The 14,276-nt window shown below is 44.6% G+C and overlaps 1 protein-coding gene across 4 annotated transcripts in view; it reads right to left on the reverse strand.

The window, feature by feature from the left end:
* The window catches only part of EXT2 (exostosin glycosyltransferase 2), a 132,082-nt gene that overhangs the window by 87,390 nt on the left and 30,416 nt on the right, over positions 1–14,276 (reverse strand). For all 4 annotated transcript variants that reach the window (XM_024749355.1, XM_024749356.1, XM_024749353.1 and 1 more), the window contains one exon: positions 13,008–13,101. In XM_024749355.1, coding sequence (XP_024605123.1) covers positions 13,008–13,101 — 94 coding nt within the window. The remainder of the gene's footprint in view (positions 1–13,007; positions 13,102–14,276) is intronic.

The following is a 14,276-nucleotide window of genomic DNA, read 5'->3' on the forward strand; positions in this document are numbered from 1 at the left end:
CGTGGGGGTGAAAGGTTACTAAAGCAGGAGCCACCGACCAATAAAACTGTGTTTGGTCAAACCTTCTCAGCAAAGAGACTAGAGATTCATTTCTCCCGTGCCCCGTTTCAGAGTTATCCATGCCTCTGAATCCCACTGTTCCCTAGGTCAGATCAGGGAGCTTCTTTAGTGATTAGCAGCTGACAAGCCCTGCCTCCTGGTTGGGTCCATGGACTAGCTAAAAGGTGGATTGGAAACCTTTAATCAGGATCTGTCATCAAAAATAAATAAATAAGAGCACGACTTGGGTCAACTAGTTGTAAAGGAATCTGCCTGGGGTGAGATTTCCCGTGTTTACTATGCTAAAATCAGGAGAAAGCATAAGTTTGTTTGATCAGAGAAGGTAAATATAAAGCAAGTCTCGCTGCAACAGACACACTTGAAAGGCCTCTACCCCTTTTAATTAAGACACACACACAAATACAATGTGTGAAGGGACTGAGGACGGCACTTGAGGGCTCGTTTCATCCCATGTCATGCCACATTAGGGCCATGTTCCCACTTCCATCTGCTTCCCATGTAGTAACAGTTCCAGAGACGGCCGAGGAGCTAGTTTTTGGCAGGTTCTTTTTTTCTGGCTGTGGATGCTAACTCACTCAGCAGTCAGGTCCCATGGGAGCCCTTCCACTGTCCCCACACGTTCCCAGAGGAAGAGGAGTTGAGAAGACTGTGGGCCCAGTGCCTCGTATCACTGTGCCAGCTGACCAGAGGCACGTGGGCCCCTATAAGCCGCTTGCGTCTGGGAACCTCCTTCTTCTGATCACGTGTTATTAAGACAAGCTCTCCTGTTGATCCTGAGTGGAAACTCCAATGCACGTTCCGTAAACTGGGACTCTGAACAGAGGGAGAAGTTTGAAATAGCTACACCAGTGTAGCTGTGTCAGTGGTTCTCACTTTTGTTTCCCCTGCTCTTTCTTACCTGGACGATGACATACACCTATGAGTAAGAATAACTGAGGTTCATCATGGCAAGGACTCTCAAGAGAAATTCATGTCCCCATTCCCCACCCCAGAAAACATTTAAGAATCTGAGTGGGAGCAAGAGGGTTGAGAGAACCCTCAGTCTGCAGCTTCAAACAAAAACTCAAAGATCCCTCTAAAATACAAATGATATAAGATCATCAAAACCTGGCCAAATTAACATGAAAATTAAAAATACTTCAATACATATATGGACTTCAAATACTTGAAGACAAACCACTTGCTCTGTTTAATAAAAAGTATTGGATTCGGAAAGATAATAAGTGACCTGCTCACCTCCTATTAAAGCCTTATCAAAATGGGAAATAAGTGCACATTTAAATACAACAAATTAGCCTTTAAGTTACAAGGAGAGAGATAACTGTATTGCCAGAAATGGTTTATATGGAGCTACTTCTGTACCAATCCTGGTCTGATCCAGTATTAAAGGTCTTTAAGTCAAATTGAATGTAATAAATATACATGATTGTTGTCTTACATTCCGAAGAACAGTAGCATGGAATTACAAGGTTAATTGTGTTATTGTAAAGTAATCATGCAACTCCAAACTCTCTCAACCTCTTCAATGCTGAGGGAGATAGAAAAATATATAATAATCTATATTAAGATTTATAAATATAGACAGAAATCTAATGGATCAGTGTGACCCTTACTGAAGACTTGACAGTAGTGAATTCTTTACCAAATGTATCAACACTTGATAATTTACAAGTTACTGTTTTGTAAACAAACCTAGATATTTTTCTAAGTAGGTATATAATGAATTCAAGCCTGCACTATGTTTCCTGTAATGAGCAATTATTTCTCAGAAGTGCTTCACAAATAGTCCCACGCTGTAGGAAACCAGCCCCAAAGAGTCAGACAATCCTTATATAGGCTGCAAATTAATATTTAACACTTTTATTAGCGAGGCCATTTCCGGAAGCAATGCCCCATATCGTGGACTCGTTACAAGGGATTAACCAACTCATGGTTAACTCCAGAGACAGTTCTCCAACCGGTGTCCAAAGAGGAAACTGACCATTCCACACACCCACAGCCCTTGCAAAGGCTGTATGATGAAGACTGTTCATCGTCATATATTTACTGAGAATTTCCAATATATTACTTGTTAGATATTTTTCGTAAGCTTACTAAAACTGTACCATAAGCGATAACATCCAGTCCGGTAAACTTCTTAACTAATTCTAGGATATCAATTCGTCAGAAATGTACAAAAAAGTAGTTCTGTTGCTTTGGAGTTTGGGGCATTTTATTTTGTTTTATTGCTCGTTTGGTTTTTATACCTAATTACTCTCCCCACAGGAGCTACGTGAGTAATAAAACAAACCAGTATTTTTTATTGTTTGCTCAATGAAAATCATCAATCCTAGATCAACAGCTATATCATTTGACTAACTTACTACAAAAATTCCTTGCTTTTGCCTCAACCTCAAGTTAAATGACTATTTTAACTTGAACACACTTGCAGAAGTACTCATGTCCAAAACTATTCGAAAAAGGAAAAATAACGTGTTTGTGCCAAAAGGGTGCCGAGCGGTTAAAAATATATGTCCACTGGATTTTGCTTATCTCTACTACCCTCTTCCTAAAAGCTTTAGTTAGGAGGAGAAGAGCAGACAGATATAAAGTAGATTCTGGAGGCATAATGCACCCAGCCAGCCGTCTGGAATCAAGGCTGGAAAGCTGAAAGCAGAAGGAGGGTGAGGATGTACTTTCTGAAACGCCTGGAAAAACATTCTGGTCAGGAGATGCCAGAGATTTTGAGCCTCCATCAAGCCACTGGCCTGGATCCAGGTAATGGTTTTTCCTTGCCCTCAGCTGTCTGCTGCTAGAGTTTTCCAGCAAAGAGAGAAAGGAAAAGTGGTGGAAGAGAGGGAGGAGCAGCTTCCAGTCCACATCTCTGTAACCGAGAGGGTAAGAAGGGCCAAGCACTGCAGGCTGACATTTATAGAGGGCCTGGCGCTTCCACAAAGCAGTCTGGGAGGATTACTGGGGGTTAGCAACCTGGTCTGAAAGGGGCAGTGAAGCAGACTGATGAAAGTCCCTTTGAATTCGCTAACAGTGATGCTGTGGGCACAGAGACAGCGAGCTGGAGCTGGCAGAGACGCGTGAGCTGAGGTCTAGCCAGTCAGATGGCCTTTAGGAAAAAAGCTACATTGTAAAGCTTGCTCCCTTAGCCCTTCAGGGCTGCCCAGCTCGCTTGCTGAAGCCTGAAAGCACAAACTACCAGCGGAACGGCATTTCTAATCAGGGGATAAAAATAAAAGCGCTTGGAAAACCCTCCCTTGCCTAATCCTGGCTGCCCTGCCCCCACCAACCAGGAGCCAGGTATCCGGCCAAGGGCGAAGTTCCGGACCTGCAGAGGTTAATTATCTTGCTAGACTTTTACCTCCAGATCACCGCTGTGCTACCCAATCCCTTCTGCCTGGCATTTTTCTTCAATTTTAATATCAGAAGTTTCACACGCCTGCCAGAGCTCCTGGACTCGGCAAAAGGGCCCATATACCTGTCAGCAAACTGATAAGAACTTTAAAATGACTCCGCAGGGCCTCTTTATAAAGAAGAGCCAAAGAAGCCCATAAAGAAAGAGGGCAGGGGCCACGGAAACCAGCCGCTCACACTGTTTTAACGTGGCATTAAAATGAGCTGCAGATTTATGGCAGTGTTTTAGCCCCTGGCCCAAGTCATCTGGGGATGAAGCGCTCGTCTCCGCTCTCCAGCGGGATTTCAAATATGGGATGGAGCTGACTGGAAAGGGATGGGGGAAGGGCGGCAGAGGCAGCAGGAGGAGGAGGAGGAGAGGAGAGGGGAAGGGAAGCAGCAGAGAACAAGGAAAACCATATTCTTTCATTCTCCTTTCAGTAGGAGGTGAACAACAGCTATTCCTAAGAGGTATCTGACCAGTCCTCTTAAATTCACATAAAACTTTCCTTTATTTTTAGTACGTACCTAGTAAAACTCTAGTTCTTCAACTGTTCACCACCCAAATGTCAATTCTGATTTTGACTTTTCTCTTTAAGCTTATTTTTTAATCTTCTAGTTCAAAAAATGAATAAATGATCCAGCAGAGAACATGCTAAAAGGGGGGGTAGTAGGGTGAGCAGAGACTTTTCTCATTGGAAAGGGGAAAAAGTAATAGTACTTTATCCAAATGTGCCAATGAATTTTTTTTCTTTAAGGCCAGGTAGAGAACCACTGATTTTCATAAGCCATCCTGATCCTAACAGAAAAACAGAGAGGTGACCCTCCCTCCATGCCAAGATGGAGAAAGTACACCAGACCCACAGGAAAAAGTTCTGTTTCAAGTTTCCAAGCCCAGAAGCAAATGCATAATACATCCACGTTGGTAACTCACTGTGGTTCCTGAAGACCAAGCTCCATACCAGGAGGCTCCCGCCAGCCTCAAACACAGACCCAGGCGGAGCGCTCCCAGATGATGGCCAGCAGGCAGACCAAAATCTAGATGCTTTAAGTCAATGATTTCATTTAATCAACACAGTTCCTCTATCGTATTATTATCCCCAGGTCTGAGATGAGAAAATTGATGCTCGGCAAAGCTAGGTAATTCGCCCACACTCACGAAGTTGACAGACAAGACACCACAGCTTGGGACGCAAATTCAGGTCTTTCCGAGTCAAAAGCCCACGTGGTTTCCACTACCAACATTTCTCAAACTTTCTGGACTGGGACCCACATTAAGAAACATACAAATACGTTTTATACTGCAACTCACCATGCGCATTCATACAAAAGAAACAAAGGTTTCAGGAAATATTTACCCTTGCTATGTCATAATTTAGTAGCTTTCTATTATCTTTCATTTTTAAAAAATATAATGCCAGTCAAGACCCACTGAACTGACTTCATGATCCACTAATGAATCATGAGACCCTCAGTCTGGAAAATACTGCAGAACCCAGTGTCCCCCTTGCCCCCAAAACATCATCGGCTGGGATCAGAAAACCTGGGTTCAAGGGTAGGCTCAGCTCTGACCCTAGCAATTCATTCTCAAGATCACTTGAACTCTAGGGTTTATACATCATTTATAAAACATGAGAAAGGGGTTGAATAATTTCTAAGGTCCCTTCCAGCTCTTTGATTTTTTTCCCCTCAATCTCCTTAATTGATACTGCTTTCCCCTCTCATCACACATCCTTTCATTACTCTCCACTTGTCACTGACCTTCCCTTCCTTCTAACTCCCTACAAAGTTCTCTGCTACTGGGATTCCAATTCCCCCCCTCGGGCTGCTCCATCTGACCTATCGAGTCTTTCCCACAGAAGCCAACCTCTGGGAGAAGGTCAGTACCTCTCAGAGCATCCTCTCTCCCTATTCGAGGCCAGCCAGTACAGCACTTCTGGCCTCTTCATTTATATACTACTGAAAGTACTCTCCCCAGCACCCTGATGGCCTTTCTTATAGACAGGATCTGTGTCCCTCCCTCCCTTTTCAAAAATCTCCCTCAGTGTGCCTATACAATTCTAGGAACAAAGCAGGTGCTCAATACATATTTATTTGACGGGTTTGCATTATGAAATCAAGGACTCTAATTCTCCTAGATTTAGAGAATATTTAGGTGGGCTGCTCTAGGAAAAGTCACCAAACCAATTAAAATTGGCATCACGATACAATAAGCAAGCATTTACAGACAGAGCTCCATCTACTACCCATGATGCTCGCCATGGACAAGGTATGCCCAGGTCGCCAAGGAAAGCAGCTTTATGGTCTCTCCATCTGGACTGTAAGGATTTAAATCTCAGAAGCTATACAAAATAACTGCAAATCAGCCCATACCTTAAAGACAGGGAAATTTACTTACAGGCCCTAGTGCACTATAAATTTGAGACAGTTCTATTAAAATGCTTTTCTTGGCTTCCCATCAGATACTTGGCAAGAGTCTTTTTCCAATAAGGTTCTTAATACTGAAGTTGAAAAAAAGGTAAGTTAAACACATAAAAATGCTCTTCCTTAAGAGTTTCGATTAAATGAGTCCTTGTTTTATCCTACTTTAAACATACATTGACCGGTCTCCTTCACAACATGGATTTATACATTCAGGAAAACTCCAACAGAGTATATAGTGCTACTGAAACAAAATTATGAAACTCAAAATATCCCGGAATTGCACTCTGCCCCAAGGCTCTCCCACTGGCCAAAGAGTCTGCCTTTGTATCAGACCATGGTTGTCTGTTTCACAGGGAGAACTCCAGGGATCAGGTCAGTGTGTTTGTTGAAGGGTAAGTGATCCAGTAGCTTTTTGTAGGGCAAGTACAAAAGCAGGGATGGGGAAATAGAGCTTGGAGGAAATGCCTGAGAGTTCAGTTTATATATATTAAAAATTTTTCAGTTTCACAGTGGGGGGGGATAAGAGTGACAGACATTATAATATTGATCCTGGAAAGGAGAAGTGAAATCTTTTCCACATTCTTCATAACATATTTCCAGGGATGTGTCCAGTCCCAAGCAACCACGTTTTGGGGAAGACTATCCCATAAGCAGTTAAGCCTGAATTACTGGGAAGGGCATCCTGATTTTCAGCCTCGATCCAGGCCACAAAGCTCTATAATTTGAATAAAGTTGTGGGCAGCAAAAGAGTATGTTCCCTGTCTGTCCCTTACATATTGTGTGGTCTCGGGAGGATCACTTTACATCTCTTCTCTTCAGTTTCCTCACATTAAAAAATTCGGATTACTCCTCTCGCTGCCTATCTCACTACTCTGTATACAGAGTTTGCTTTGTAAACTGTGTGTGTGTTGGGGGGGGGGAGCAGGAGGAGGGAGGGAGGGAGGGAGGGAGAAATGGACACAGACTGCTAGGTAGCCATCAATGGACACAACAGTCAAGCCACCAGCATAGGGAACCCTCAGAGAACACATCCCTCTGGACTGCTGAGCCTTCTAGATATCCGAGGGTTTACACCTTTAAGTGAATCACAAAACCTTTTTAAAAAATAAAAACAAATATTTTAGATAGAAAACTTTATAAAATATTTTACATGAAAGCCAATATTTTTTAAAAATATATATGCTAAACAAAATTTAAACCCTCGCTTAAAGACTGCAGGGCATCACCAAGAAGAGCCATTTCTGTATCTCCTCAGTTTGAAGATGCCCCATCAATAACATCTTCAAGGGGATGAAATAGAAACTATATTCAATGTTCAAAGTGATGGGAAGACTCATTTGGATGCCAGAAATCCAAAAGATGAAAAACAAACAAATACACGCATACTTCTTTGAACCGAGGAATTCCGCCATCTTACAATGACACGCCCACATCGTGAAGCGCACACAGCGGTCTGCACACATCCAAAGTGCTGAGAGTTCTATTCCAAAAATAGCTTTTCCGTCTTCTCTATTCATGCCTGACTGGCAGATGACCCATCTCACAGACCCTCAGGTGTAGTCTTTCTCTCTTTCAAATTTGTCACTTTTAGACTACTATGGCTATGGAAAGCGGATAATTCAATGTGCTGAAATCGCAGCCTCCTGTCGGGGCTCTCCCCTGAATAAAATGCATGAGCTCTGGTGTACACACACGCACTTACTGTTCTGTGGTCTCTTCTGCTCTCTCCTCTGGCACAGCTACACCTAACTACAGTCCTGCTAGGTGAGGGTACCACAGTTTCTTCAATGGAAGTGTTCTTTTTCCTAATCAGCCCACATTATACCTTCAAGTACTCCTCCATGGCACACATATTTGGTAGGCTTAGTAGGAAAATATGAAGGCAGACTGAGATGGGTCAGTGTAATAGACTGAAAAGAAACGGATATTTTAACTTAGCCGAGCATTAAAGGAGAGATAGAGCAAAGAAAATGCTGAATGTTTCTGCCACCTCAAAGGCTCCTAGTCAATTGAGTACAAAGAAGAGTTCAAAGGCAAGGCAGGCTCCTGACTTCCACCTCCTAGTGTGGCTGAGGTTAGAGGTCACTGCTGGTGGAGCCACTGACCAATAAAAGAATGTTTGGAAACTCCGCTCAACAGATAAACTGGGGATCCGTTTACGCCTTCCCCGCTATCCACACAAACACTTCTAACTATACAGTCCAGTGTCTATTCAGCCCTCCAATATCCCAGATTGCTTTCTTTTCCATTGTGATTCAAAGGGAGACCGGGGATGTGAATGTTCCATATGACTATAGAAAAATACTTGGTTGCATACTTCTTCCTGGTTTCCAATGTGAGAAAGATGGTTGACGGGACTCCCCATCTTTCAGGCTTACATCAAATGCTACCTCCCCAATAAAGCTGTCCCTAACAGCTTTAACCCGTACTTCCTCCCATGTCAGACCCCTGACATCCTTTGGAAAACTTGTTCCATCTTCTCAGCTTCCTTCAGGCTTATTCCCACATATCCCCAAGGTGGCTGTTAGGCCTCTGTGGGTGGGGATCACAGGTTGCTTATCATCTCCCATCATCTCCCCTTGGGGGAAAAACATAATTAGGGCTGCACTGAATGAATTAACTGGTTAATTTAGCTCATAGGACAATTAAAGGCTGACTGGTAAGTTGGCTTTATACCGCTGTAACTATTAACCTCTCATTGAAGGAACTGGTTTTTAACTTAACCACAAAAAACCCCATAAGCCACCCCAGCTCTTTCAATGCCATATATGCCAGTACTGCTGGCTGTTCGCCTTTAGAGGTAGATAACACAGATGCAGGTTGCACTTCAAAAATCTTAGCTTGACCCCAGCTCTTACTTCAGCGTCTAGCCCTGCATTTAACGTTATGGCTGCTTCACTAGCGCATCTAAGGTCAGGTGGAAAACTTAATTAGGATTCCTTGTCAGGCAGAATATCCTTCTCTCTTGGTACATCCTAACTCCCGAGTCATGTTAAGGATTTTCACCATGTATTCATCGATCAGATTATAGCCCCTGAACTCTAAGCTGCAAAAAGTTACTGCAATACCTTCGTCACCAAGATCCCACCCCACATCTCTGGGGTCAATTCAGAAACTGGCTCTATTCCATCACAGGAGAGCAGAATCCTGTGCTAAGTGCAGGAAGGAGCGGGTCTCGAGAGAGCGGCTCTGAGGACAACGTCAACGTAGCTCACAGCACTTAGGACTTCTTGGAAACAAATACTCAAAAGGAAAATCAGTCACTTAAAAGTGGATGGAGCCCTCTGCTGGCTACAACTGTCCACGCAGGCCCTTGAGCCGGTTCTGAGTTGCTGAGCAAGAAAATCAGACCCTCTGTTCCTCGGTCTCAGCTCATTCTAACATCATCAACCAGGGGTTCCAAGGTATCAGCTACCGATGCAACAGGTTTTCCCCTAAAAGTTTATGCCTGTCTTACAAAAAGACTCAAATTTGACCTCCCTAAAGAGAATTCACTAAGGTGTAAAAACTTTCCAGAACCAAGTGTGTGCTATTTTTTCAGTTACTCCTGCCAAGGTCAGATTAAATCAATGGAGGGTATACAGAAGGCAAAATGACAAGCATATTCAGGAAAGGACAAAAGAGAGAGATGATGATCTACCAATAGAAAAGTGGTTCCCAATCACAGAAATTTTGCTCCATGGGGGGCATTTGGTAACGTCTAGAGACATTGCCAGTTGTCACAACTTGGGAGACAGGTGTACTGCTGGCATCTGGCAGCTGAACTTATTCATCCTTTATAACTATCTGGGAATTGCTTCAACCAGATAATCTCACCTTTAGTTGAGATCAGTCCAGTCTAGAAATGTGAGGTTGGGAGAAGAAAAGAGGTCGTTTTGGAGATGTAGAATATCGAGAAAGAGGAGCAGGACTAAACGGGGCATGGCAGCAGAGCGCCAGAAGGTCGGAAAACAGCACAGAGAAAAGGGGCATCAGCAAGCAGAGGGAGATTGAGAAACGGGAGGCAGGAAAGTACCAAGACTGCCTTTATCCTCCAAGTTGACATAATGTAGGTTATTCACCACCAGAGACAGTAACTGGCCCTCATGACACGAGGTGGTCATGGGAAAGAGATGACCACTTAATTATTAATGTTGTCAAGGACAAGAGTTTCATAGCGTTTTTTAATAGCTGAATGGAACATGAGAGATGTTCTAGCCAACGCCTTGATTTCATAAATGAGGAAAGGGAAGTCCAAGGAGCTTTGGTAACTTGTCATGGTTGTATAATTAACAGGGACAGACCCAGGGCTCAAACTCGAGTCTTTTGACTCCAAGTGTGTCTCTTTGAACCAAAAAAACCTAAAAGTGCAGTGTTTTAAGTAACCTTTAGTCATTCCATCTCAACGGTTCTATGATTCCGAACCTGTCACCGAAAAGGCCGGCCAGGCTCGTCTCAGACCTATGGTTCCCAAACCAAGCTCCCGGAAAACAAGGGCATTCTGTGAGCTGACAGTGGGAGCTCTGCTTGGGAACTAAGTGATTCTCTTTCCAACACGAAGGTGGCCGGGGGGAGAAGGTAACTGGACAGAACTTGCTCATTTTTACCTACCCGGTGTTTTCTTAGCCTTTTAGACTAAATCTAGAAAAAGATGATATCTGATTTAGCAGATGATTTTCTATTTAATTATGTTAACAAATCAAGATGCCATAAAAAGAAACACAAAGAGCATAAATACCAGCGCCCTTCAAGGAGCATTTTCTTCTACATGAGTTGTAAGAATCACAGGTTTAGATCAAGAACATAGAGATCTCTAGACTGACTTTCTAATTCACTAAAACTCAGATGAGGTCAGGAATTAAGTAACACACGGGGAAGCCCAGAAACTTAAAACGAACATGGGTGTGCTATGAAAAAACTTCAGGGAGGCTGAACTCAACCTGTGATTTGTTTTCAAATCAGAACACCAAAATGTTTCACAGCTGAGGCTACTGAGGCCCAGAGAAGGCAGATGCTTGGCCAAGGGCACAGAGTTAGTAACTGGGCAAGCTGGCATTCACCACAGGCAGTCTGGGGTAAGAACCTACAGGCTTAATTACTGTGTGATGTGCCATCTCTTTGGTTTAAGAAGCTCGATACCAAAATAAAGAGGTGGACTGACCACATTCACTAACTCCCTCCTAAAACCCTAAAATGACAATTAAGGGGAATTTTTAAAAATTAAGGCATAATCACTGAAAGATAAAGAGAACGGGGGAGGAGATAACAGCAACAAAATGTGGAAGCGGAAAAGCAGAAGGAAAGGTGGTAGCTGACGCTATAGGCCCAAGAGAGCACATCCTAAATCAGCTGAGAAAAATCTGGGTTCCGCTGCAGAAACTCAGGGGAAAAGGCAGTGCTCAGGGCAGGAGGACAGATGGAAAATGTATTTAAGAAGCAGTTAGAAGCCCAGAATTCCTCCCCATTCCACACACAGCTGGGTGACTGCCCTGCCCTAGCCCAGTCAGAGGCTTGAGGCTCATTCCTGGGACAAGGTTAGCCACAGGGGTGCATGGGGCAGTTACATCCTCAACGCTGAGAGCCCTCCAAACCTCTTCTCCAGCTCAGCACCTACATAGATAATTGTGATAGAAATAAAAACTTGCTAAAATCCATTAAAAAAAAAAAAAGAACTAGAAAAAACCATAATCTGAAAGGATACATATATCCCAGTATTCACTGCGGCTCTGTTACAATAGTCAAGACATGGAAGTAACCTAAATGTCCATCAACAGATGAACGGATAAAGAAGATGTGGTGCATATATATAATGGAATATTACTCAGCCATAAAAAAGAATGAAGTAATGCCATTTGCAGCAACATGGATGGACCCAGAGTTTATCATACTAAGTGAAGTAAGTCAGACAGAGAAAGACAAATATCATATGATATCACTTATTTGTGGAATCTAAAAAAAATGGTACAAATGAACTTATTTACAAAACAGAAACGGAGGGACTTCGCTGGCGGCCCAGTGGTTAAGACCCTGCGCTTCCAATGCAGGGGGCGTTCGGTCCCTGGTTAGGGAACTAAGATCCCACGTGCTGCACTGTGTGCCACACGGCATGGCCAAAAAAATAAATAAATAGAGTGGGGCTTCCCTGGTGGCGCAGTGGTTGAGAGTCCGCCTGCCGATGTAGGGGCCGCGGGTTCGTGCCCCAGTCGGGGAAGATCCCACATGCCGCGGAGCGGCTAGGCCCGTGAGCCATGGCTGCTGAGCCTGCGCGTCCGGAGCCTGTGCCCCGCAGCGGGAGAGGCCACAACAGTGAGAGGCCCGCGTACCGCAAAAAAATAAATAAATAAATAAATAAATAAATAAATAGAGTGGATATGTGTATGTGTGTAACTGATTCACTGTACAGCAGAAACTAACACAACATTGTAAATCAACTGTGCGCCAATAAAAATTTTTAAAAAAAAGAAAGGAGAAAAAGAAATAGAGACAACATGCACAGTGTCAATACTGGGACAGTCTTTTTTCAGTTTTTAACTTGTTTCACATTTAAGCCCAACTAAACTTCTTTTGGGAGAGAGACACGGCAGCAGGACTAAACAGGACACGTGGTGGATGCGTTAGACAGTGGAGAGCAGCCCAGGGGAAGGGGCATCAGAAGGTAGACGAGAGACCTGGGAGGGGAAGAGGGAGGGTGTATGTGTTCTGGGGAGAGGAGGGCACCTCTTAATCACGAGGGCCGCTGAAGGGAGGATCCAGGCCAACTGACACCAAGACACTCTCGAGGTCAAGGCTCCTCAGAAGCATCACCCTGAAATGTGCTGGCTTCCACAGCCACCTCAGTCACCAGAACCCTTACCTGCCATGTAAACCACCTTCCAGAGAGGGGCAGCTCTGCGTCCTGAGCATATCGCTGAGGTGTGACCCTAGCGTCACAGCAGGCTTACCTCAGGAGCATTTCTGAATCTCTGATGGTGATTATTCCAAACCTTACCTGATGCAACTCCCTAACACTGCTTTCCTCTTTTAAGTTTGGCTGGTCAATGTAGTGGAGGAAATAAATCCCACTCCCACGCCCAGCAGCCATCGCTCTGCACCCAAGCAGCCAGGGCTACCCCTTCACGTCACCCACGCCCCCTCCCCAACAGGGCTGCCTGGCCCCTTACCTGTCTCTGCATTTCTTCAATCTGCCTTTGGGGGATGCTCTGCAGAATACCGTGCACATCTGACATCTTTTCTTCTGGCACAGCCACAGATGCTCTAGAGACAAGAGCAAAACAACTGATGGATGCGCAGCCCTGTACACAAAGCACTGCTACGCACATTTCTTGCTTAATTCTCACAAGCAGAAGCAACAACACCCCAAACTACCCTCAGCCCCACAGTCCTTGCAGTGAGTAGTCCCTCTTCCTTGCCCCTTTCTCAGGGCTGACCTGCTCAAAGGAGCTCCCACCAGCTCCATCTCTCAGCTCCCCAGCACCACTCCATTCATCTCCCATCCTCTGTCCACTCCCCACTGTGCTTCAGCCACACAGGTACCCTCTCAGTCTCCTGAACATACCACACTCTGCCTAACCACAAGGGCTTTGCGTGTCCAATTCTGCCTACCTGGTACTCTTCTTCACTCTTCACTGCACGCTCTGAATTAACAATGACTCTTCTCCTTTAGCTACATTCCCCAATCCATTCATTTACTCAGCATGTATTTATGGAGCACCTACTATGTGCTAGGTCCTGGCAATACAACAGTGAACAAATGAGACGTGGAAGGAAGGCCAGGGAGTGAGACGACCAGGGGAATACCCGAGGGAGACCATTCCAGAAGGAATAATAAGCAAAAGGCCCTGAGGAAGCAGGGTGTCGGGAACGTTCCAGCAACAGCAAGGAGGCCAGTGTGGCAGGAGCACAGTAAAGACGGTGGAGAATACCAGGCAATGAAGAGAAACAGGGGAGGGAGGGTCACAGCAAAGCCTCTGCGGCCTCCCTGGCCACTTAAGGACTTACGCTTTCACTGAGATAGAAAACCACAGAAGGGGTCAGGAAAGCACGGCATGATCTGGTTATGTTCCAACAGGATCATTCTGCCTGAAGAGTTAGAACAAACTACAGAAAGCAGGAGCGGAAGCAGGGAGAACAGCTGGGGCCCACTGCACGGTCCAGGCAAGGGATGCTAAGAGGGAGGAAGAAGTGATGAAAGTGACGAGGGAGCAGAGCCAGCAGGACGTGCCACCAGATTAGAGATGCTGGGTAAGGGAGAGAGGGCTCGATGACGACTTACCCTTCATTCAGCAGAGTTGGTCATTATATTCGTCTAGGTTAATTTATTAAAACCTGAGACCCCCTCCGCCCACTAGCCTAGTCCATTAGGATGGAACCACCTCTGGTCCCAATCACCAGCATACCCGAGCACCTGGCATATTGCCTAGCACAACTGC

The sequence above is a fragment of the Neophocaena asiaeorientalis genome, unplaced genomic scaffold (genome assembly GCF_003031525.2).
Source record: "Neophocaena asiaeorientalis asiaeorientalis breed wild unplaced genomic scaffold, Neophocaena_asiaeorientalis_V1.1 scaffold43, whole genome shotgun sequence".
Taxonomy (NCBI): Eukaryota; Metazoa; Chordata; class Mammalia; order Artiodactyla; family Phocoenidae; genus Neophocaena; species Neophocaena asiaeorientalis.